The sequence below is a fragment of the Fukomys damarensis genome, unplaced genomic scaffold (genome assembly GCF_012274545.1).
Source record: "Fukomys damarensis isolate Sample0158 unplaced genomic scaffold, DMR_v1.0_HiC HiC_scaffold_10, whole genome shotgun sequence".
Classification (NCBI taxonomy): domain Eukaryota; kingdom Metazoa; phylum Chordata; class Mammalia; order Rodentia; family Bathyergidae; genus Fukomys; species Fukomys damarensis.
The window spans coordinates 17,500,293-17,526,703 of NW_022900922.1; the positions used below are offsets into that span (position 1 = coordinate 17,500,293).

The following is a 26,411-nucleotide window of genomic DNA, read 5'->3' on the forward strand; positions in this document are numbered from 1 at the left end:
GTTAGGTGCTTTCTCCCTCTAGCTTCTTACAAGATTTTCTCTTTATCCTTGTTTTTGTGCCATTTGAATATCATATCCTCAGTGTAATTATTTTTTAGCAATTATCTTTCTTGGCAATCTCTGCACTTTCTGGATCCACAGTTTAATATTTATCATTTATTTTGGAAAATTATCAACCATTGTAACTTCAGAAAAAAATGAAATGGAGAAAAATCAAGTAATTTTTTGATGGTTACAAAGCCAGGAAGTGTTTGTTTTGAAGTCAGATCCTTAGAATCTAAGTCCTGAATAATTTCTTTTGTCATACCCTCCTCTCTCTTAAACTTCTTTTTTATTCAAAAAGTGCCTACAAAGTATTTAAGCATGCACACCAGGCACTGTACTAGCTGCTGGAAATAAAAACATTATAAAACACAAAGGTTCTACCTTCAAGGAGCTCACAGTCTTTTAGGACAAAGAAAAAAACAGGCAGATAATTTGATACAATGATATCAAGGCTCATGGACTCCTGAGAAGACTGCCCACCCAAGGGAGCCAAGTAGCCCTGAGGTGTCTTCTTGATGACCTCATACTTGGTGTCTCACACTACACACACACATACACACACGGCAGCATGGAAAGTATGTGTACTGCCTCCAGCAGGGCAAGGACATTAAACTCTGTAGTCACCAGGAAAGCTAGGACAAGCAGACTGCTAGATCCTACCTCAGGTTCCCAGTTTAAGAATTTGCATTTCTCACAAGTTCCCAGATAGGGAATGGGTACAGCAGAAGGTGGAGAGAAGCCAGTTCCTGGGTAGGATTTCCCGCTGTGCTTATCCTGAAAGCCACTAGAGAGGGGCAGAGTGAGGGTTTTAGCTTGTTCAGATGTGTAATACAATTGCTCATTTTCTTTCCTTACCACAACATGGAAAAGAGACAAGAGGAGACAAATGTCATGAGAGTCAATGGGCTTGAAGGAAGACATCCATACTAAGGAAGGAGGAGGCGAGCTAGTGGAGACACTCTGCTACAGAACTTGCCAACCTGCAGACTAACTGTTTAGGGGACGGCTCCTCAGCTTCCCCTCCTGCCACCCACCACCGCCACCCGCTCAGGCACCGGAGCCAAGCTAGCTAGTGGTTGTGTTTGCAGCCACTCTCCATCATTCACTTCGCTGCCTGAACACTTCAGCTCTACCTCTTGTTGGATTAGCGGCAGCACAACCCCTACTGTGAACTGCGCACGTGCAAGATCTAGGTTGTGCTCCTAATGGGAATTTAAAGTAAGAATGTACAGGTGCAAATCTCCAATGATTAGTGTTACAATTAATTATGCACGCCTAAGATGTACCAATAAATGTTTGGCTATTAAAAAGTTATTTTTCTCTAAACAAACAGAGCAACAGAAATAAAGTGTGTGCACAATACATGTAATGCACTTGAATCATCCCAAAACAATCCCCAACTCCCATCTGTGGAAAAACTGTTTTCCATAAAGTTTGTTCCTGGTGCCAAATGGGTTGAGGACCACTGGGCTATAGGAGATGTGGGAAGAAATAGGCTTTAGAGACAAGATGGTGGATGATACCATCAAGGAGAGAGAAACAAAAGGTGAGGAAAGATTCCAAGACTGCCCAAATAACACCATAATAAAGGTGGAGAAAGCTTCTTTGGATGGGAAACATTTGAGCATATCTAAAACGGAAAGAAAAGCAGTCATAAGAAGCAAAGATGAAGACACGATAAAGCAAGGGAAGGACTCGAAGGCAGGTGTTCAGAAAAAGACATAAGTGATGGGGTCAAAGGCACAGAGGATGGTTAGGCTTTGGAGAGTTTTATGGTTTGAATTTGAAATGTTTACAAAAATTCATGTGATAAAGGCTTGGCTGCCAATTCATGGGCTTTTAGGGGAGAGTCTGGCCCATGAGGCCTCTAACTTCATCATGTGAATTTAGCCACTGCTGAGATCATAAACTAGTGGCATTACTGACAGATGACTCAAACAGGAAGTGGTGCCTAGCTGAAGAGAATACATCAACAAACCATGACCTAGGGGGCTACATCTAGCCATTGGTTGCCTCTTCTCTGGCTCTCTCATCCTCTCTGCTCTCTGGCTACCATGAGGTAAAAATAGTTTACCACTCCACCATGATGTTCTGCCTCATCTCAGACCCTCAGCCACAGAACTGGTTGACCTGGACTGAAGCCTCTGAAACTATGACCCAAAATAATCTTTTCTCCTCTATTTTCTCAGATATTTGGTTATGGCAGCAAAAACTTGATTAACACAGGAGGAGAGGTATCCATCTTTCTCCAGTGTTGCCAAGAAGGAGAAAATTGGGACAGTGGATAGTGGATGGTGAACCACAAGCTCAGTAATATTCCAAATTTCCTGATGAAAAAGGGAGGCAGGGTTCTGTATGTTGAGGGTGAGGGGAAGGAGGCTGTGCAAACTGCCATTCAATTCCCCATGGTCTCCAAAGGGTAATCAGGAAGTTATCTGTGCTCAGGATCTGACAGGCTGATGTTGTAAGAATATTACTTTATTCCATCAAAATTTTATAACAAATGTTTAGTCATTGTTTCTTTCCACCCCAGCTCATGCATTATTCCCATCACGAGCATAAGAATACAGAAAAATAAAACAAACCTTTGTAAAATAACAAAGTACCTTTCATTTGTTCAAAATTATGATGAATACCATTCAGTGAATTTATTGTAATTAAGCTGTTGAATCCTTGATACCTTTTGCAAAGCCTCTTCCGTTTTTTCAGGGTTTGTTTTCAGGGCTTGAGAAGCGTCATACATGGGAATTGGCATAAATCTCAATGTGTAGTTCCTAGAAGAAGAAGATAATATAAAATAATTATATTAGAAGATAATATATTATGACCTGAACTCAGAACTTTAGGAAAAAATCCCAAATGGTAGTTGCAAGAGTAGCTTAGAAAACAGAGTTACCAGACCATTGTAGGGTCCCAGATCACAGCTCAGCCCTCTCTGGCACCTACATGCACAGTACCCAGGCAGCCTTGTTGATTGCCAATGTCTCACAAAACATAGTTTTGCCGCTTTGCTTTTAGTTCCAAATTACAGTGAGGGCAGACTCTTCAAATTAAGACCAAAAGATGAACTGAGAGAAAGAGAACTTAGGGGTGGGAAAAAAGTCCACATCAACTGGAGCAGGGTTTTAATGACCAGCAGATCTGAACATGCCCAGAACAGCAATTACACGAGGCAGCCAGATCCAAATGGGTCAAGAGGAAATAACAAAAACAAAACAAAACATGTGCTCACAAGGCACAGTCATCAGCATCCACAAAAACAGTCTGTTAAGTCTTTGGCTCCCCATCTCAGCCTTTTGGCTAAGATCAAGAGTAGTCCTTAGCTCCTTTAAATAAACAAGCCCACAACAAGGGCCTGTAAGGAGAATAAGTCACCGGGGAAGGGTGTTCTGTTGGTGTACCACACTGATCTCAGTGGCACTTTTTGGTCTGTGTTCAAGGTCAGCACTAGCCCACTAGGCTCTAGAAATTGAACACGCTATGCCTGCTGCTGTGACCATGTATTATCTCATTGCTATTACAAGGTGATTACATGTAAAGGTGCCGGGATGAGGCACTTGGTCTGAGAAAACACACAGGGCCAGAGTCTGGCCACTACCCACTGATCCTGACCCTTCTAACAAATGGCCACGGACCCTAATGCTCCCCCCTACAGCAAACCCTGCCATTGGACGTCTTTTCACTCCTACCCCGAAATTCACCTGTCGACCTCCACAGCCTGGCACTCAGGAAGTTTTGTCTTTTGGGGCACCTGGTGACATTTGCAGTGTTGCCCTAGTGCACTGAATCTCATCCACTGCTGCCTTGTTTGCAGTCTCTAAACAGTAAGTAGCACTTACAGATTTTCAGGGACATTTAGATGACTTCTACTGCAAAAATGAATTAACAACTAGTTCCTAAAATAAGGTACCGTCAATGAAGAAATAATCAAGGAAAAAAAACCCAATTATCTTAATAATAGTAACTTACATGGGTATTATTTCATGGAAAAAGTACTCACCCAGTCAAGCTTACAGGTACCATGTAAAAGTATAAGGTACAGAGAAGGCTACCACTGCTACAACTTTTAATTTTTATCTTAGCTTTGTTTTAGCAAAACTGTTTGTCCTAAGAGGAGCCAGCCAAGTGAAACTAGGAGACAATATGTCTTTTGTACAGCATTGATTTTCCTTTCTCCTAATTTTTATCATGTTACAGACCAGCAGAGTTTATTTAAACCGAATGTGATGATGAACTATTGGCATCTTGTACCACAGTGTACACAGTAGGATGTGGTCCAGGAGCCTTGTGGTTCATCGGAAACACTGAGCAATGGGCACTGGGTGAGCTTGCTCTCAGCTTCTCTTCAACACCAGCCTGGGCTGCAGCCCTATGGTCACATCAGGGTGTCGACTCTGATCTCTGGACCCATGTGCAGCTGCACAGAAGTAATTGTAACTCACTACTCAGCAGCTTTGCTGTGCTGCAAGAGTAATCCTAGGTGGCTCTGCAGTCACTGGGGCCCTGAGAAGAGATGGCCCTAGTGATTCCATGGGGTAAGTTGCCTCATCTACCTTCTGTGACAGCCTGAGGTCAGTGTAAAAGGCCAAAGGACTCAGCAACTCTATCCTCCTGGCTGAGATTTACGATCATACGGCACTTAGAGAATATTTACTCTTATCTTATCACTTAATGAAAAAAAAAAAAGAATTTATTAAAGAGATCAAGACCATAGGCTTATCAGTGGTAGAGTCGGGGACTGAGTGGAGAGCTCCTCATTCTGGTCTAGAGCTGTGTCCACCATGCCACACTGGGCACAAGAGCTCCTCCCAGGAGAACTCATATCTAGGCGGAATCCAAGGAATTTTACAAGAATGAACACTTCCTCCCCTTTCCCAGACAAAGGGCTTCTGTTCGGTGGCTCCTTTATTTCCCAACCACATTTTATAGCTTCTCCATTTCAATGCTAACAATCTGCTTGGATAATTTCTCACTTTAGAATGCATGGAAGTTGATGATACCCAAGATAACATGGTTCTCATCAGGGCCAGTCAAGCTGGAGCCAGGAAGTAAGAAGGCAGAGGGCTCACATCTGCCTGTGTGACACATGCGCTAAGGACTTTCAAAGGCCACGAGAGATCCCTTCTCACTCCACACACACCCATTCTTCTCAGGTGCTCACAAATTTTGTGTAAGAAAGTTTATCATTCTCTAAGACGCCGATAATTCAGACAAGATGCTCTGGACAGAACACATGACCAGAGAGAAGGTACTGACCCAAATGAGCTGATATCAGCTCCTACCTCACGTCCCCAAGACCAATGAACTTCGTATCCATGATCCAAGTAGCTTCAGGGAAATTCTCCCTTTTGCTTTGAAAATGTCACCTTGCCTCAACATCTTGAGGCAAGGCATGTGTATTCTCACTGTAGTGCTCTCCTATTTCCAGTTAATTATAATTATTCTTTAGTGTAATTTCCTCTTACAATTATTTAGGTTTACATAACTAGCATTATGATTGAAAATCTCAAGGAAAAAAAGAGATTTCTAGTATTATTATTTTCTTATTTAGTTAACTGAAAAAAATACATTTGACAGCAAATAATAATCACAAGCTTTAGTAAGAGAAGTAACAAATATATTATGGCAATGGCAAAAGGTAGCCTAGGGCTTATCTGCTGAACCTTGTTATTTAGCACTGGATTCAAACTGGCTACAGTGGCCAAAAAAGGGAAGAAATAAAGCAACCATCATGTGTCCTCTTGCCTGATTTAATTTAGTCCAAGGCCATGCGATGGCTTTGGTAGATCAGGCTTTTCTGCCCTCATTTTATACATGAGAGGCCAGAAGAAAGTTGATGTCTTCCAGGGCCCCTGGTCTGGTTGGCAATAGTGTAAACTTGTACCTCAATCCCCAGTTTACCATTGGTCTCAATTATCCCACAGGTAATAATGACACCACTGGTCTTCTCAATTATCCCACAGGTAATAATGACACCACTGGTCTTCTGTATTCAAAACTTACTTTTCCATGGCAACAGCTATATCTTGAAAGCCTTGTGCAGTAATGTTGTTCTTGTCCCATATCACAGTCCTGTTTGAAAACCGAGCCATATACATGATTGGACACTCAGGAGTGAAGGAAACAATTCTCTCATTAGATAAAAATGTCTTAAAACTAACACTGTGGCATTATGTGAGCAATAACGCTCGTCTTAGTTTTAAACAAAATAAAGATGGGCATTTCTCCCAAATTATATTTGCTTTGTTTGGTGGTGTGGCATGAACACAGGGCCTCACATATGCTAAGCACATGCTCTACCATTGAGCTACACTCCAGCCCCAACACATGAACATACTACCCCTCGAACAGTGTGGGAAAACTGCACCTAAAAGCAACAACATTTCAATGAACTTATCATTACAACATTGAGCATTCTGTAAACCAGAAATCTCTAGAACCTGATTGCTCTGATATCCACCCCCCACCCCCAGTACTCTAACTTCTGTGTCTAAAGCTGAAGCTATTTAGGGAAGACATCAAACAGCTCCATGCCCAACATAGACAAATTTAAGTATTGAGACTTTCTCTATTCTAAAAACCTAGAAAGGATCTTGCCATATCTTCTCGTGTTTTCATCATTTCCTTGCCCTGGAGTGATCAGCAATCCTAGAACTTTTCTCTCTGCTGCCACTACCTCAGTTACTACAAATAGGAGGTTGTTTAACCTACTAAACACAAAACTTGTTCTGGAAGAAATTTACTGATATTACCTTCAGAATGTGTGTGCTTCAGAGGTATTTTAGAATTCATCAGTTCACCTTGACACCAAAAACACTTTTCATTTATCTGCATCATTCCAGCCACAAGACTTACTGCTTTTCTACTCTAATCTCAGTGACCTTCTTCACATACACACTGACTTTCAAAGACCTTGTGCTTTTTGGATTTTAGCTCCAGTTTAGACAAAAGCATCTGATTCTGCCTTAGGCCACAGAATAAGAGAAGCATGAGGGAAGAGTTAAGGAGCAGTGTGCATGGGCTCTTCCTTTACTAGATGGATGGAGTTGGTGACACCTCGGTCTTTCTGAATGAGGATGGCAGCAGGGTGCCTGCACTGATAGTCCTTTACATCCATGCTTAGGAAACACTGGATGAATCCCATGAACAGAAGTCTAAACTTGCCTTTGAATCTGCAGGCCTCTGTACCCACTATGCTTTAAGTCTTTAGGTTGTAGGTGTGGGAAGTGAAATAAGAACCAAAGCCAAGTATGATCGTGCATAAAATAAGGACATTTTGGTTAATGATGAACCACACATTTTAATGCCTACTAATGTTATAGCCAGCTTAAGTTGTGCAAGTACATGATGTACTTAATGTCTGCAGAACTATGAAATCACAGCATGATGCAGCCCAGAACTCATCCTGCTGTTCAGTGCAGGACCATACAGGGAAAATCCTCAGAGGTCAACCCTTCACACTGTCCCACTGTGCCACTCAATGCTGCCTATAAACTTCCTTGCTTCTCACTGCTGTTACCTGCACATCCAGCAGCTGCCAGCACCAAAGTAGAAAGAAAACTGGCATTTCCCAGATTTTACCTCATAGAAATAAATGGTAAAGACAACAATTTGAAGAAATCACTGTGTCCAAATTTGTAGACATTTACCCCTGTTTTCTGGCAAAACTGGGTCCCCTCTTCCAAGCTGGCCTCCTAGGCACAGCCTACCTGAGCTTGGTGTTGATCTGCAGGGCTTTGGCCAGCATCTTCGCTCCCATGTCCCCCATGCCGTTCCCGCTGATGTCCACTTTGGTCAGGGAGGTGTTGCTTCCCAGGGCATTGATGATGATGGTGACCTCGGTCTTGAGTTTTGAGTCAGCCAGGGACAAGGACTGCAGAGGCTGTGGAGCAAACACCAGGCAGAGCTCAACAGTCCCATCAAGGAAGTGGCTGGTCGAGACCCCTATCCTGGAGAATCAGGCCATGTGTCCCTGGCAGTCTGATTTTGAAACTACTATCTAAAAAGTCACTCATGGCTTGAACTTGGAAGTTCTGGCATAAAACAGACCTGTGGAATGAAATTTGGAGAAGCTGGGTTTTGATGCTGAATACCTGATGCTTCTAAGGAATCCATAAACTGGCTCTGTTCCAGTGGAGGACAGGATGAGACAAATAAAGATGCCCCCCTCAGCCATGGTTACACTGTCCCTCCTTACCTGTTTTACTTGTATACAGGTAATATGATGCCTTCAAATACTACTAGAATGGCCAAGATTAATAATAGCTGACACTAATTGAACAGTAACTATGTCTAACCACTATTTAAATGGTACCAATTCAATTCATTGTCCCAATCACCCAGCACTTGGGTGCTACTGTTATTCCTATTTTTCAAATGTGAAATGGAGAAGTTAAGTGATCCAACCAAGGCAACATGGTTAGAAAGCAGATTAAAAGGTCTGGCTCCAGATTTCATGCTCTGAACCACTATGTTCTGCTGCTCATTTAGTTTATCCTACAACTTCTTGATCATCGCCTCTTAACTGTAGCTTCTAAGCTTTATTCAGAAGATATATGTACAATTACAGGGGGGAAAGGGTTAATTCTATGGGACCTTATTCTACCCTGCACTATAGAGTGAATCACAAACAGCACACTTTTGTCCATTTAAGCCACAGGCTGAAAGCCACTCAGGCTGGGAGCAAGTTTTATTCAGCCTGCAGGGGAATAAGGCCCCCTCCCCGCCAAAAGAGGCTCAGTTCACTTGATGCGCTCTCCTCTGCTGCCATGCTAGTCCTCTGGGCACCTGCATTTGAATGCTTGGTGTGAGTTGGAACTGTGCTAATGAAGTAGCGGAGAACTCCAGGGCTTGAACCAACATGGCTCTAAAAGTCAGAGTTGAGACCCGTGCAGGGACTTGGATGCCTTCTGGGTAGTATGAAGTGGTCTACATCAGCCTTACTCATGAGCAGCTCTGAAATCCCAGGGAGGTGGATGCCAGAAGTAGACTCTGGCATTATCTATGACCACATTTCCTAGTCTCCATAGGACCCCACACAGCCTAAGGCATACCTGACAGCACCTGAGAGGGGACATCTACTGCAGGGCCAGAAGACAATAAGCTGCCCAGAACTTCCAGACTCAGCCATCAACAAAGTGCCGCTATGCGTTTGACTACATTTATCATTATCATCCCAATGATACCATGTTTTCTAAACTTAATTCATCTACTATGAAATCAAAAAGTAACAGTATACTAACCAGAATCAAATTTAGAAACGCTAAATGGACTGTTGAGTGTGAAAGCAATTAAAACCACAGCCCAAAAACCTGCATACCCATAGTATTAGGTAGATTTAGCAAGATGGCTTCCATCAGGAAAATGGGGGGAAGAAATAAAAGTGCTTCAGACTCAGGCAAGGTAATGCTTTACATAAAAACAAAAGCAGCACTGCTTTAATCAAAAGCTATGATCATTTCTCATCATTTCAATAATTCCTATTCACCTACCACAAAAATGATATATTATGGCTTCTTCCTAATACTGGAAAACTGCCAACTCTCCAACCTAGTGAGCAACGATTTTAGCACTACATTCAAATTCTAATACACCCCGGTTAACACTTAAAAATAATAGGCAGAGTCACTAATGTGAACAGAACAGCCGGAATTGCATGCATATTTATAAGGTCATCCCTTCCTGATTTATGGCATGGCCATGTACCATAACTACTTGCATTCTTACTGCTTCTTTTCAAAGCTGAATATGCTTATCTGAGACTGTCTCCTGGTCCAGGCACTCCCAGGAGAAACACATTCTATTCTGATGACAACATGGGTTTGTGTGTAACCCCTTAGACCAAGATCCTCTGCTGCCTTGGCCTCTCAATATCATCCTGGGACTCTGGCTACAGTAGCCAGAAGCTGCTATCTACAGCCGAAGGTGACAATGGGTTCCCACAGGCATCTACATTTCCAACTGAGTGGAAGTGCATTTCTGGGAGAATACAGTATCCCACCGGCTAGAACAACAAAAGCATAGGGCACTTTTATACATGTAAAACTCCTACATAAATAAAATGTTAAAAAGGCGAAAGATTTATTTGATCTGAAGAGAAACCAGAGTATCACACAATAACAAATGTTGGTGGTGCTGTGGGGAGAAAGGAACCCTTCTCCATTGTTGGTGGGAGTGCAGACTGGTGTAACCACTGTGGAAATCAATATGGAGATACCTCAAAGAGCAGGGACTGGAGGTTCCATTTGACCCAGCCATCCCTCTGCTGGGTATCTTTCCAAAAGAATTAAAAGAATCATATCACAGTGATGTATGCGCACCCATGTTTATAGCGGCACAGTTTGTAATAGCTAAAACTTGGGAACAGCCCATTTGCCCATCAGTTGGAAACTGGATAAAGAAGATGAGGATTTTCTATTAAAATGGAATATTACTCAGCCATAAAGAATGAGAAAATAGATTCATTCATAGGAAAATGGATACATATTGAAGATGTACTCCTAAGTGAAATAAATAAGTCACACATATGTAAATACCGAATAGTTTATATGGTGTGAATAAACTGCAATAATACATAAGATCCTAATAAGATTACTGACATTGTGAAATGGGAAGAAACGGGCTAAAGGTGTAGGGAAGGTGGGATGGGTAGGGGAAGAGTAATAAGGGAAAAGAAAAAAAATGTGAGATAAAGAAAAGATGGAAATAAAGTTCTTGTAGATGGGGAGGGGAGGAGGGGGTGAAGGGAAGGCAGGGACAAGGGGAAAAAATGAGAAGCAAGACCTGTCACATAGAGGTACAAGATCCTAGCAATGAATGTAACTGTACTGTATCCCTAAAATGTACCAATAAACTCAATTAAAGCTGAAAAAAAATGTTAAAGTGAGCCCCATTGTACCAGTTTTATCTGCGGAAATTTTGAACTCACAAGACTCAACTCCTAATGATTTGAAATACTTTTGCACATTACTGATTTACAAGTAGGGGAAAAAACGGAATGTAACTGCCTTTTGAAAAAGTCATCTGCTTCGTAATGGCATGAAAATAAAAATCTATTCATTGAATAGCAGTAACAGTAACACATTAATCAAACTTAAATTTGACAGGTTCCACATTTACATAGCAAACACTGTCATCTGCAAATATGTTTTGAGAGGAGTTTTACATATCAAGATTACGTTTAAGAGACTTTAAAAATTACAGAAACAATTTGATCATAATATGTAAAAAGTATGACATACAGACACTTTTCGTAAAATATAAATTTTCCTAAAATATGTACTAACAAACAAGTATTTGGGAATAAACTCTGCAAATAAATGTAATTCTGCAAATTAGCTTCCCTATTCTTTTAAAATTTGAAAATCTGAAATAAAATACTGGTGCAGAATCAAATTAAATATGTAAAACCAACAGCATACATCTGAAAAGTCTAAACTACATCCTAATTATAACCCTGATTTCAATAACCCAGTATAAAAGCAACAAAATATGGGGCTTATTAGCAAATGAGGGCAAAGAGAAGCATTTGAATTCATTAAACAATAATGAGTTTAATTTTTTTGACCCCTGATTAGGAATTATATGCATATAATAAAGAGATAAGAAAAAAGAAATTTCTCCTGCCAGCCAGCTCAGAGCACCTGGATAGGTGTGACAAGGGAAAAGGAACAAAAGCTCCTATCATCATCCCTTTGGATGCCTAGGCCTTCCCAGAAAAGCTAGTGAGTTTATTGCTAGAACAGAATTTCCTGTTATTTTCTGGTATGAATTCAAAAGGGGAAATTATTCTCTTTTTAAAATACACCATACTTTATTTGATTAATATAAGAAATCACTCTTACACCTAGAAGAGTAGCTGTAACAAAATATGAATAATATGCCTCTTTCTGGTAGGAATTCAAATTGATTTGGATTTGAGGAAACATACAGGACTGAATTTGGTGACTTAAAGAGCACCAGTACAGTAAGAGGTCTGACACACCAGTTGTAAACTACAAAGGTTCATGGTAGAATGCTTTTTACTTTGTCAGTAAAATACCTTTTGTTCCCCTAACATATTTTAAAGGGCAGCAAAATATTTCAAATTAAATTTATTCCCCCAGAACTAACTCTTGCCCAAGAAGTAAAAGTAGCATTACTAGAGCTCAAGAATTAACTTAAGAGGAAACTTCCTCAGTCTCTTGTCATTCTATACAGTTAGTAGATGAACAACAGTAAGATGCTTGTCAAAGATCAAAGAGTCACTTAGATTACCTGCTGATTAGTATATCAGCTGAAGTTAGACAATGGTATGGCTAATTAGAAGACAGGCACAGGGATCCATTTACAATTTTTTAAAATCCACTAGTTAGTCTTCCTTCAGTTGGTGTTGAATGAAGGATAAATTTTTAAATACAACAGAATATTATTTTTTTTAAATAATAGAAAATTTACTCTTAAATAAAATTCTGAGAACATTTCTGGCAACCCAGTATGAATAATAAACAGGAAGGCAATGAACAAAGGATGTTAGTCAAGTGGTTAAAATAATACTCACTGAGTCTTCATCTTGAATCATCTGTACTAAGTTGTCCAAGACAGGTGTCAGATTTCTAAAGAGATTTTAAAGATGTGGACAGTGGAATCAAATCAAAAGCTTTCAGGAGGCTGGTTATTTTCATCATTGTTATATAAAAAAATTCAAAACTCTTACTTGGATTTCATATTATTAAAATTTTTGCCTAATGCCAGGTGTTGAATTGATCTGTTTTTACTGAGCCACACTATTAAAGTAGACAGGTCAGATTCTAAACCTGGAAAGAATCAAAGTAGAGAATCAAAACACACGTGCATAAAAAATCTTCTCAGCTGGAACACAATTAAGCAAAGGTGACACAAAGCTGGATGATTTCCTGTACTGCACTTGGGGTTGGGGTGGAGGGGGGCTGGGATTCTAATCTTTTGCTTTCAAAGGAACTTTTTGCTGTCTTTTCATATCCTATTAATCCATAGGAATAAACTCATTCTCTTAAAAAAAAAAAACATATCTCAACCTCTTACACAACTGCTGTTGAAACAAAGTCAGCAGGATTTGGGAATGGATAATGGTAGAATGCTTCATCTCTCCCCATCTCTGTATCAGAGGGTATCCCAATGTACTGGTAGGTAACTGTAGTTAAACTTGCCTGTACAAATTTTACAGGTTCCCAAGACGGTCAGAAAGGAGCAAGTAAGTTTCTGAATATATAAGTAAGGTTCTAATTTTATTACAACCAATAATGTAAAAAGTTGGGCTCAGATTTTTATCAAAGTACTCATTTTTAAATGAGCTGTCTTTTTTTTTTTTAACATAAAACTTGCATTTCTGGACATGGAAATCAACCTAGTATGACACTGGTAAAAATTTAGTTCATGAATAAACTCTATTGTTAAATTTTAAATTTTCTTAGTCAAGAAAATAATATTGTTCTGAACGTACGTATTGGTTAGATTAGGCTAGAAGATCACTTTCCGTTTCCTAACTTGTTTCAAACAGTTCTAGTTTCTTTTCTGATACCTGACTCACCATTGTCGGAGATGTCTAAGCTGGTGATGTTGTGGATTTCAGCAATGCAACCTTCTAAGACTTGTGCTCCTCCTGACCTCAGCTAGAGAAAAGAAACAAACACAAAGTCAAGACCTCAGCTTCCTGGAGGTGTAGCTAGTCTTAACACAGAAGAAAAAGTAAAAGCTTACCGACTCCCTCATAAAACAGCAATTATCAATGGTAAAAATCTATTATCAATGGAAGAGAAATGTTGCTTTTTCCCATATCACATGGTCTAACACTAAATCCTAGAATCTTTGAAACAAACAGAAGAAATATGGAGACTATGCAGGTCTGCTTATAAGTAAGAGAGTATACACCAATTTGCAAGAACTTTCTTCACTTCAAACTTCTGGATATCTAACATCTGTTTCAGACATAAGCAAGTCAGTTTTGCATTTCATTATATCTGGTCCTAAGGTATAAATTTTCCATTGGCAGAAAAACAACTAAGGAGACAAAACTCAAAGTTCTATAAAGCCAAAGCCGATATTATGGGGATCACAGAGTGTGTGTGTGTGTGTGTGTGTGTATTTATGTTATTCCTATTCAGCAAATATTTCTTGAGTTCCTCCACTAGATAGACATTGTACAGGATGTGAAGTTCCCCAAATCGCACATTGTGGGCCCTTTTGCTCAGTAAACTTACTAATGAGAGGAAAAAATATGATTGATAGGGCATCTACCAGTACCAAGAAAGAAACATGGCAGGTCCGTTATTCAGGCAAAAAAATTGAAACTTAGATACATTTCAAAATCAAATTTAGATATAGGCTACTTTTTATTTGCTGAAGTCCTAATATATGAATTTAGAGAATCCTCATTTCACTATTTCTCTATTTTTTTATTTTGAGACCAAAATTCTGTTCCTGAAGCAGAATTTTCATAGATCTTTGGGGGGGGGTCTGTTTATTCAGGAATACTTTGGTTGGTGTGTTTAATTCTTGAAAGTGACAGCAGGTTGCTCTAAGGTATCTGAATGAGCCCTTCTAAGTAAGGGTGTGGACTGTCTTCAGTAGTGAGTACCAGCTCCTTTCACCATCTGGTTGTCCTTCATTTTACATGGGGGACCAGTCCCAGGACACCTTGGAAAACCAAAATCCAAGGATGCGCAAATCTCTCATGTCAAGATGTAGTACTGTATCTGCGTAAAACCTAGTGACCCTGTTCTGTACACTTTAAATCGCCTCTAGATTATTTATAACACTCAATGTAAATGCTACATATAGTTTTTATACTGTATTGTTTAGGGAATGATGATGGGGGGTTGTTTCTGCAGTGTTTACTACAGATACAATTTTTTTGGCCCAAATTTTTTCAATCTACAATTGGCTGACTCCTCAAGTGTGGATCCCAATGCACAGAGAGCCTGCTATATTTTTTCCAGAGCTCCACATTTACCCAGATGCCCTCACCAAGTCTCTCTCACCTTGCCACCTCCAGAACCTCCCCAGCACCCTGCTACTCCAAGTGTGACTGCAGACAAATGCCAGACTGCTATCAGTTTGCTACTGGTCTGCACCAAGTAAGTACAGAAATTAAGTATAAATATTTTAGAAACCTTGGCAGCACTTTTAGATCTACTGCATCTAATAATTAAAACCTGAGGGCCTGTATTTTATGTCTTTATATGTTTCTAGTAATTCATTTCTAACATTTATTAAAGTATAACTTTATGGTAGATTAGAATTTTTTAAAAGTAAACAAAACAAAAACATTAGGTTTCTTCACCATAAGTAGTTCTGAGAAGCACTGTTCTCAGTATGTCAACACCTGAAAAAGTAAACATGTATGCAGACTATAAATGCAGACTGTGTGAAAGCTAAAGATAGAGCTCATTTAAGGGAGTGTGTCAGAGAAACATAATTTGATTTTTAGAGCATGAAAAGAGAGGATGATCTTAAGATAAAAATAAAGCTCATAAACCTTCAGTTTCATATTGGCTGACAGTGATTTCTCTGTTGAGAAATAAAATTTCTAGAAGAAAATCTCCATATTCTACCATTGCATAGTAAAACTATTCCATTCATAGAAATTAAAAATAGAAGTAGGATTTCCATTCACATCTCATTACTTTATATTCTTTACTGATATTTGTAACATTTACACATAAGACCAATATATATCCCAATATTTTAAAATAATAGAGTATACCAATATACCCTAACTTATTGATTCATGAAGTACTTACACAATGGCCAAGCTAAGGAAAGCCCAAAGAGAAAACAGAAAAAATATTATGAGCAACAGCAGAACAAGACAAAAGGAGCTGGAAATACAAGGATAAAAAAGGAAAGGCTCAAAGAAACATTTCTAACTAAAAGGTGCTCCTAAAACAAAACCAAAAATTTAAATAACTGAATTTTCAGTACCAAGAATATTCAATTAAATTTATAAGTTATTAGGTGCCTAAAATTCCCCAAAAGCTAAAGCCTACCCAAAACAGTAAAAGCTTTTCTCCATTACTGTAAATGAAAATCCTTTTAAGTAAATTTGCATAATTAGAGCCCTGTCTGCATGTATGCATGTAAGACTGGTTTTTAAATTACCCTCATTTGAATCCCACACACTAGCTTTTTAAAAAAGCAATGAAGATCAAAGAAGAGTGTGACTGAATCACTGAACACTTTTCAAAATGTTAAAAATAAAATCATGTTTGAGAGTAGTTTCCTCCCACTCATTTTAGATGTCACCATTTTAAGTAAAAAAGGTACATCTAATACTCAAATATCCATAATAAGGAAAAGGGAAGCCAAAAAGAAATATCCTAAAATCTATCACCTTTAATAATTTACCTTTCTTTCGCAAGATCATTTGTCATTTAAAAATACATGACAAAGGCCGGGTGGCCTGCCTTGCAAGCACAAGTACCCAAGGAGTTCAATCCCCCATACCAAAAAAAAAAAAGTAACAAAACATTTTAAGTATAAAATAATCTGATTACCTATTTTCTCCTATATGGGTTCTAATTTTAATAAACTATTTTTTAACCCTGGATATTTTCACACATAAAACAGAACAGTTTAAGTTCTCCAAGGGTACACACACACACACACACACACACACACACAAAACATTTTTAATTCAATGTCCAATTGCTAGGACAGTTTGATACCAAATGACAATTCTGTGTCTAAAAAAGATAAATGTAAATATAGCCATTCCAGAGGGTTGCATGTATTACAGTGCTTCCTTCATATGTGTAGCCTATCATTTGAAACAGGCAGGTTTTTGTTCCACACCTGGTCTGATAGAGAAGCAACAGGTGAGAAGCACACAAGAATGCTCCGTCTAGGCTAGCACAATGACTCTCCGAATGAATGGAATTACCTTAAAATGTCTATTCACTTGCTACAGTGTCCTACTTGTTGCAAATTTTAATATCTGGGGCTCTCTTTTTTATTCATCATCGATTGACACGAGTCACATGATAGTGTGGAGGACAGTCTCCCTTTAAAGGAACTGTCACCCCTAGACCTGCAACTAATCCTTTGCAATAATTAGCCTTTCTGTCATGCCTGGCCTGAATGACAGCTGCTGTCAGCAAATAACATGCAAGTCTCAGAATAAAAGGCAGTCATTAAAAAACAAAAATTAAGACAGAATATACAATCTTCCCCAAGCAGAGAAGTTCAGTGATTGCCTACACACCTGCGCTAACTGTCCTTGGACTCTCGGTCATAAACATTTCTTATAATCATAAGCTCCATTTTCAATACCTATATAAGCCTAATCCCCCCCACCCTCTCTCATTAGCCCATCCACCCATGAATGAAATCTCTCCCAGCTAGCTACCGATCTCTCTCTCTCTCAATGTCAGTGTAGCCACTCAACAGATGTATAAACAGCTCTTCTCAGATAGCTGCTGACATCTACCCCCAATTTCAGTCACTGTTCACCAGAACAAACACAAGGACTGTCCCAAGTGGTTTCACATGGCCATTTATAACACGTTCCATCTCTGAAAAAAACCAAAGACTTTCTCTCACTCAGAAGGAAACCAAGCTTAAAGAATTCAGTTTGAATATTTATCAGTTCTCTTGAGGTCTGACTGTGAAGTAATATGATTTTTAAAAACATCAGAATGCACAGATCCACTGCCTCCAGTTGGGTAAATAGATGCACATAGTTCTGGATATCACTACTACAACACAGAACAGTTTCACATCTCTAACTCTAGAACTAACCTCAAAGGAAATGGAAACACATTTCTGTACACATCTGTACTAAAGCCGAGTCCTGAGTCTTTGAGGGCAAATTAGGATCAACCACAGACAATCTGCCCATACAGGGAGATACTATTTTGTTTCCAAAATCAGGTGTGACTCTACAAAGTAATAAGCCTAATTCTTTATAAAAGAGGCCAGACAGCTTTGAAGGCAGTTCCCACCCGCCCCTAAAAATATGTTTTTGGTAAATAAAGAACATTGTTTACCAAAATAAAATTTTGGTATTTTCTAAATAAAAATTTAGAAAGGCAGTATTAGACTTATGCTATAAATTCTGACATTCAAATTAAAGCCCTCCTTCCCAGAAAAGCTCTTCCTCCCCAGATCATGGCTCACACACTTGAGGCCCAGCCAGTTGGCATTGTGCCAAAATCTCTCCCTGAAAACTATTATTATCCACACTCAACAGGTGAGAAACAAAGGGTGAAAGAAGGTAATCATTTCCCAAGCCTGCCCCAGGTGTCAGAGGAGCCTTTTGATTCCAAACTGCCTGCTTCTTGCTTTCCACTCCTTGGCTCCCATGACTACAAGGAGTCATTTTCTCATACAAAAGACAGGACTCCTTTGCAGCACCAAGAGATCAAGGGGATGGAAATGAAGCGATAACATCAACAAGGTGGACCACATTAAGGGCATAGATGATTTATCTCCGTAAGAATGGAAGCTATCTGTAAATGCAAGGTTAATTTTACTACTAATCACATTAGTCCACACAGATCCAAAAGATTATAGACTATACTTTTGGATTTAGTTCTCCAAATAACAATGGCATTTGTCTAATGGGAAAGCAACTTTGTACATCATAAATTCCTGCATACACTTTCATCATATCAAGTGTGAATCTCTGTCAAATTACTGAATGTGAAATGGCTGTTTCAGAAAAACAGTGAAATATTCTAAGAACCACAGGAAAATTCAGAATGAATAATAAAGGAACATGGTGTATGCTTCCTTTAAAAAATGTGCTTAAGCCTGTCACTGTAAGCTTGATTCCTCCTTCTTGGTTAGTCTCTTGCCTCCTCCACCAGCATCACAGATAATGTCGTTTACCTTCTTTGACTCCTACACAAGCCTAATTACAAAAGTCATCTCTGCATTTTCCCTTTATCAACAGAAGAGGTGAGTCTGTATCAAAAATTCTGTACAGAAGATGCTTTCTATTAAAATTAATTACTGATGCATAGACATAAAAAAAACTTCAAGGTGTTCCCCTGGGTTCTGTTTCTATGGCTTGGGGAACCTGTGGTCTCAGCACCTGTAGGAGGCACTGAACCGTCAGGGCCCACATCAGAAACTGCAGGGCTACTCTGAGCACAAAGCACCAGCACTGTGCTCCATACACCTGACACCTCCCCCAGAGCCCCAGCAACCCATCCTTGGGAGAGAAAGTGACCTCCTATGCTGACCATGGTGACAGGGAGAAAAATTCTCCTTCACTTTCTGGATTTTAAAAGTCAGATTTATCTGTTTATAGAAGAATCACATAAATTCTTCTGTGACTTTGACTAGTATGCTAAGAAGGTTCTGCTTACTTTGGCTAGAGAAAGAAGAGAGAAAATCTACACCTGCATGATCTTAAATTTTTAGGTAGTGAAACTCCTTTCTGAGAGCATTAGATAAACTCTGAGTACCAAATACAACAGACTAATGGCAAATCCTCAACCTGTCAAGCTTTCCAGTGGGGGTTACCTGAAAACTCCAAAGGCCTTGTAGGGAGGATTACTATATATAAAGAGGGACAAATCAATAGCTAGTTAAATTTGGATATTATCCCTAAGAAGCAAAATGTGACGAAACACTGTAACACAGCTTAGAAAAATAATTTTATGTTCCACCAGCTTTTACAAACAGCAATACAACTTAAGTTTATGATGTTTACCAGAACTATAATTTAAGCTATAAAGTGACGATAAACATGATACTTAAACACTTTCAAGGCTATTCCTTCTCACAAGTATTAGTTTTTTCCTACAATCCATAAAGAAAAGGCTAAAATTAAGCTGGGATTATCATAACAATAGTGGTTAATCCCACCATCAGAGACTAATCATTTGATCTGAATTCCTGTCTTTTAAAAAAAGTGATAAAAGTAAAAGTCTATCAACAATTAGGCTGAATCACAGGAGACTGCCCATACGTGACATTTTTTCTTCTTTTTTTTTGGTTCTGGGGATCGAACTCAGGTCCTTGCACTTCCGAGGCAGGGGGGGAACCACTGAGCTAAATCCCCGGCCCTACCTTGACATTTTTGACCTACAAAAGTATCAGTTTTTATATGGCTCACTTAATATTAGTCTTAGAATGATTCCCAATAGATCGCAAAGAAATCTAAGACACAAGTTACACAGCTATATGACAGTATTCTTTGAGCTCATTTTCTGTCACCTCATTCGAGAAGAAAATGTCTAATCACAATATAATAATTACCACCATCAGTTTTGTTACTAATAACAGAATCAGCATAGTGGTTTCAGTATGGCTCTGCCATTAATGAGTTGGATCATTTCAATTTCTTTAGAACTCTGCTTCTTCACCAATAATTATGGTAAATAGATGATCACGTATTCTCAATTCAACTTTATCACAGAATTAAATCAAAGATGTCAAGATAGTAGTACTCAAGGTGTTTAATCAGGATAGTAAAACCACAGCATAAATCGTTGCTAATAAGCAGTTTGATCTAGTAGAGCTCTTGCATGGATACAAATCTCCCCTCTTTGATAGCCCTTCCCATTCTCCTTCGTCTCACTTTTACTTTAATAAAGGTTTTAATTACTGACATGCCCTTTAGTAAAGTGCTAGTAAGCACCATATCGCCACAGTTGGTTTCTATTTTATACTGTGTCGGGGTAAATGAAAGAACACTGATTTTGCACATGATAATTTCACAATGCAAGGTTAACTTTTGAGGGCCATTTTTGGGTAGATTTTGGTTTTCTATTTTCCAAACAGGTCACAATATTGATAATGAAGCCTGAAGTTAATGAAAATCCTACACTGACAATTTATATGGTGCAGTTTCAGACTTCTCAGACTAGAATTTTCAGAGGTATAGCGTGTTAATTTTATTCAATATCTAATGTTGTCTTAGTGCCTGGCATTTTGCTAGGAATCAAGGGAAATACAGTGCAAACTATGACACAATACTGCCTTCCAGAAAGCCACAACTGAGCTATCACTAAGCCTAGACCGTTAGAAAAGAATAAAGTCATAAAGTGCTGAAGAATCAGGGAAGAAGGCAGTGAGACAGGAAAAAATAGCAAGAGTAATTAACAGTGATGTGTACCAAATACTGTGTAAGAGGCACTCTTCAAAGAAGACCTTCCTTGAACCTTACAAGAACCTGTTGGGAACTACTATCATCTCCATTTTGCAGGCACAGAAAACAAGATGTAGCGATATCCACCAGTCCATCCAGGAATACCTAGCCCAGTAGTCTTGAGGCGTACTGCAGGATACTGGCCTTGAGCTAGAGCTCAGAGAGGAAGGTCCCTCTAGAGAGGAATGTTCTCGGAAGAGAAAACAGTAGGTCTGAAGGCCAAAAGAAACTCCTCCATCTACTCCACAGATGAGGCCTGACATGTTGATCAGAGCCAGGCTTTGAATAGGTCAGGTGGGTGGGCATCTGAGTATGTTCTTACAAATCTCCACACAAACTAAACATTCCAAGATGGTAGAAGTTTAGGCACTTTTGAAATCTAAAGGCTCCTTGGGCTCAGTTCTCTTCTACAGGCTTTTTGATTACAAGAATTTGGAATTGCTATAGTTCTGAGAGGTATTTTAATTTTCCTACTTCAAATCAAGCTACTGAAAGTAAAATTAATGACAAGACAGCCATTCTCTCTCACACTCTACAAATCCAAGGCTATACACATTTGTCCCCTATACCAAACACTGCATGCTACATTTTCATGATGGCAAAGCTGGTTTACGGCTCTGTGTCTCCAGGCTTCACCTAACTACTCAGCAACAGGAATTAAGGAAAGGGAAGCACACATCATTCAAAACACACTGGATGCTTTCTGAATGCTGTGCTGGCACCGCTTGTAGATGAAACTTGCAAGATACAGAACATCTGAATCTTGTATAATGTGTTTTCCTGCTTCATTTACACACTGTGGAATCACAGCACCACACCTTTTCCAGGAAAAAGGCAAAGCATTTCTGAGGCTATTACCTATTCCAGCACACAGTGTAAAGGTGGTCTTACCTCACAGTTACTGAGATCCAGCGAAACTCCTTTCAAATTATGATTGCAAGCCAAGCCCAACAACAGCGCTCTGTGGGGAAGAAACACACACATTAGTTACATTCCCACACAATGCACACACCTGCACATACACATACACAAAGATGTAATCACACTGAATAAAGCCTGGAAAAGAATGCCTTTTCTTAATCACAGGTCAAGCACCAAGAACACTTTTTCAAATGTCATTTGCATTCCAGCCTCTTGACAAACATTCTTCCCAACAGGCATGGAGTCCATCAGAAAAGCAGAATCCAGCAGGACTGCTATTGCTATGCAAATAAACCAACGGCTCACCTAACTGCATACTGAAATTAAATTATGGTCAGCACAGATAAATTCCCACCTGCATCTGCTTGAGAACAGTTTTGATAATGTTTAGAATATTGTTAGGCAATTGCTATTAGAAAAGCAAAGTACAGCTGGTATTCCCTAAGGAATATGGTAGGGAAGGAGTCAGCTCCACACAGTATCTCAGGATGTGAAATTACGCCTAGATGAGTTAGGAACTATAGGACTGGTAGGCAAGGTGGAGAAACACTGGAGAGAAGAAGCCGTATCTCTTCATCACAATCCTGCCTGTATGGATACCTGCCAGGCAAGGGCAAAGCATGTCTCTGCTCAAAAACGGAATTTTCTCATCTGCAAATTTAAGAGTCTGGAAGTGATCACCTGGATGTCATACCTGTCTAAGAAAATGAATTGAACCCACTTTTACAAGTCAGGCCTATACCACTGAGCAGGCCTGACAAAAAATTCACATATGGACATACATCCATTATATGATGTGGAACAAGCAAAAGGCACTAATTTAGACTTGGTGAGGAGATCCAAGATGAGCAGGAGAAGGTTCCTGCTTTTAGCAATAGACATAAAATTGCAAATAATTGTAACATTAGGCAGGCAGAGATAAGCAGTAAAGAGGGGAACTCGGCCATCCGTTTCTGCCGTGACTAATTGTTCCCATGAAGTGGGCCTGTCTACAGCACACTTCAAAAACAAGCCAGGTCATGGGCTGGGGATTTAGCTCAGTGGTTCTGCCACCTGCCTTGTAGGTGTAAGGATCCAAGTTTGATACCCAGTACCAAAAACAAAAAAACAAAACAAAACAAAAACAAGCCAGGTCAAGGATGAGGTGGGGAGGAAAGCAATTATTGCCTGACTAGGACCCTGCAAATGAGTTTCTCCTTCCTGAAATCCTCAGGCCCCGTCCAAGGAGAGCCAGCTCCAGCAATGGATGGAGTCCAGGCCCACAGCCTCCAGCTGCCAAGGCCTCATGTAGGAGAAGGGTGGAGATGAATACCTTTCTTTTCACTTTGTAAGTCTAGTTCACCGATCCCTAAGACATCAGCGTATGAGAAAGTTTGTGTCACTTACATACGTATGTATCAGTTGCTTAATAAATGTCTTCCCTTTTCCTAAAAAGTAGTTTTTCCCCCTTTCTTTCCTGGGGGCAATACTGAAGTGCTAAAAGTACTTGCGACTAAAAACCAAAAGGCCAGTGCTCGGGTCCTGGATTTGTCACTAAAAGTGGGTTGATTCATCCTAACCCATCACGTTTTGGGGATCTCAAGTTCTCATCAGTAAAATGAGAGAGTTCAGACATTACCCAATAGCTCTCTTTTATTTCTAGGACATGCTGAGTTTTCACGGTGTACTCACATATTTCAGCAATGACTTTTTATGAACTGGAAGGAAAATGCTTCCTGTTTTTCTTACATGTGGATTAAAGCCATGGAACTTAATAGTGTGCTTTCAGATATTTAACTACAGAAGTCCAATGATAAGATAACAACACATGGCACCATACAAACTGTTCTTAATAAAAATAAAACAAAACAGAGTAACTTCAACAAAGCATAGTGGGCACCAGGGCAAATGCTGGAACAAGAAATATCATTTTTTACCAACTCAGCAAATCTGCCTTAATAATTACCCCCTCAATCCTCAAGCACTGTGGCTAAAAGAAATGAGACAAAATGATTTCATTTTCCTTCTGTGAATAGGTGACATGTTGTAATTTCAGAGTACCCCATTTAATAGTTTTAATAAAAATACTCAGTCAAGGCGGGCACTGCACGGCAGAGGGGAGAGGTGGGGGAGAGAAAGGGAGAGAGCACGAAGTGGCAGCATGGGACTCAGGCTGCACTCAGAACTGAAGGGCAGGCAGTGTCCTGGGGATGCTCGGGACGGAACTACGCTGGAGCTTTTGGGAAACACCAAAGAACAGTGGCCCCATGTCCTCTAAAGCCCCTGAAATGCTCTAACATGGACTGAAGACAGCCACAACTGAACTATGAAGTAAGCATCCTATTTCCTTCTAAAGGACCCCCGAAATGAGTGGGAAACTTCTAGAACACATTATACTCAAACTGAAAGTGTTACTCTCCAAAGAAGTCACACTTCTTTAGCTCATCCTCTCACAGCTACTGAGCCATGTCTTCCAGAAGCAAGCATCTCTCCCCGCTCCTTGGAGACAGTGAAGAGCGGCTTGCAGTTAGGAGCACCGAGTCCCATGATGACCCAGCTCTTCTTCTCTCTAGGAAGGCTTCTGACTCAGCTCAGCTTCTTGCTTTCCTCCCTCAACCCTTGTCATGGTGGTAATCCCAAATCAAGGCCTAATGAATATCCTGCAAGCTAATCACAATCTCCATGTCTGCTTTTCTGAAAATCCAAACTGTTACTATACTTTGAGGATTTGACTTAAGTCTGTCTGAGCCTCAATTTCCTTAACTGTAAAATGGGGAGAGTGATACCAGCTTCCTGAAACTGTGGTCAGCATTAAAGGAGACAGTACATGTAGAAACACCAGGGACAGTGTTGAACAGAGGGTGGGACTTCGCAATTTCCTTCGGTTTCCTCTCCCTTACTCCCTCAGAGGTAAACCTGAGCACCTCAGCTGTGGGTAGCTATCTTCTCACCTTTCTACAGCCCTTTTATTTTATTTTATTTTATTTTATTTTATTTTATTTTATTTTATTTTATTTTTTTGTACTGGGGATTGAACTTGGGTGCCTGCGCTTGCAAGGCAGGCCACTGAACTGCTCAGCTAAATCCCAGGCCCACTACAGCCCTTTTAAATGGCCATGTGAACTTAGTTTGTAGACTCTTCAGCCATGAAGACTTTCTCTTTACGTTGAAATTTGTACTGAGTAAAACATAGAGCTAAAGAGACCACTACTTTAACACGATTAAACATTCACTTAAAAAACAAGTCACAATTGAGGCCAAGGATTTAGCTCAGTGGTTCTACCACCTGCTTCGCAAGCACAAGGACCGAGTTCAATGGGTTACAAGGTTTAACAATTACAAAGTACCGTGGAAATGCAATATTTATTAGTGCACTGCTATAGTAAAGCATAGAAAATCCACCACCGCCATGGTATGGAATATTGCATAGAATTAATTACATAACCAATGAACAATTATTCCATATTATACAAAGGTCATCAATACAGAAAAAATTAGAAAACTGTTTTATCTCCAAAACTGTCTTAAATATGCTAATCTCAAATGTGCTAATCCTAGTGGTGAACACACTAGGATGTGCCTGGTTTTGCTGTAAACACACGTCCTCTTATCTAGCACACTGCAAATGCTCAAAACATATCAGCTGAATAAAGGAATACAATTAAATTATAAAGAATCCCTTTAGAATGCTAATTCTGATGTCTATCTTAATATCTGTGCAATCAAATCTGAGCTATTTTAACTATTTGCGGCTGTTCCATTTGTTACTTCCCTAATATAGTAACAACATTTTTTAAAAAGTTTTATAATATCAGACATTTTTCAGAATTTGCCTGGAGCTACTTTTCCTAAATATGTCTATTGTTTTAGTCTTATGGTAGGGAACCAAGAACTACACACTTCTCAAAAAAGAAAATCCCAGAGAGAGAGAAAAGGGAATTTCTTAATTACTTTTGTAGTAAAATGGAAGCACTGCTTCTAACATTTCACACAAATTACCAGGGAGAGTAAATGCTAACTGACACTTTGGCTTGGGAAAGGAGAAATGTGTTCATGCACTAAAGCTGATCTGACAATGAACACATCCACAATTACTTGAATATATAGTACCTCAGGGTACAGTAAACTCGGAATTTGTCTCTCTTACCCTCGTACATGAAATGCCTGAGTGTTTCTGATGATGGCAAACATAATTCTCAAAAATAATAAATTACTTTAAAACTTCAAGTGAGCCGGGCGTAGTGATGCACGCCTGTAATACCAGCACTTGGGAGACTGAGGCAGGAGGATCACTGTGAGTTCAAGACCAGCCTAGGCTACACAGTAAGTTCCAGGTCAGTCTCAACTACAT

The 26,411-nt window shown here is 39.6% G+C and overlaps 1 protein-coding gene across 1 annotated transcript in view; it reads right to left on the reverse strand.

The window, feature by feature from the left end:
• Carmil1 (capping protein regulator and myosin 1 linker 1) overlaps positions 1 to 26,411 on the reverse strand; it is a 303,045-nt gene that overhangs the window by 86,123 nt on the left and 190,511 nt on the right. The window contains exons 17-24 of the mRNA XM_033761782.1: positions 22,052 to 22,121; positions 15,804 to 15,815; positions 13,592 to 13,673; positions 12,740 to 12,839; positions 12,584 to 12,638; positions 7,755 to 7,927; positions 6,049 to 6,117; positions 2,726 to 2,819 (exon numbers count right to left, since the gene is read on the reverse strand). Coding sequence (XP_033617673.1) covers positions 2,726 to 2,819; positions 6,049 to 6,117; positions 7,755 to 7,927; positions 12,584 to 12,638; positions 12,740 to 12,839; positions 13,592 to 13,673; positions 15,804 to 15,815; positions 22,052 to 22,121 — 655 coding nt within the window. The remainder of the gene's footprint in view (positions 1 to 2,725; positions 2,820 to 6,048; positions 6,118 to 7,754; positions 7,928 to 12,583; positions 12,639 to 12,739; positions 12,840 to 13,591; positions 13,674 to 15,803; positions 15,816 to 22,051; positions 22,122 to 26,411) is intronic.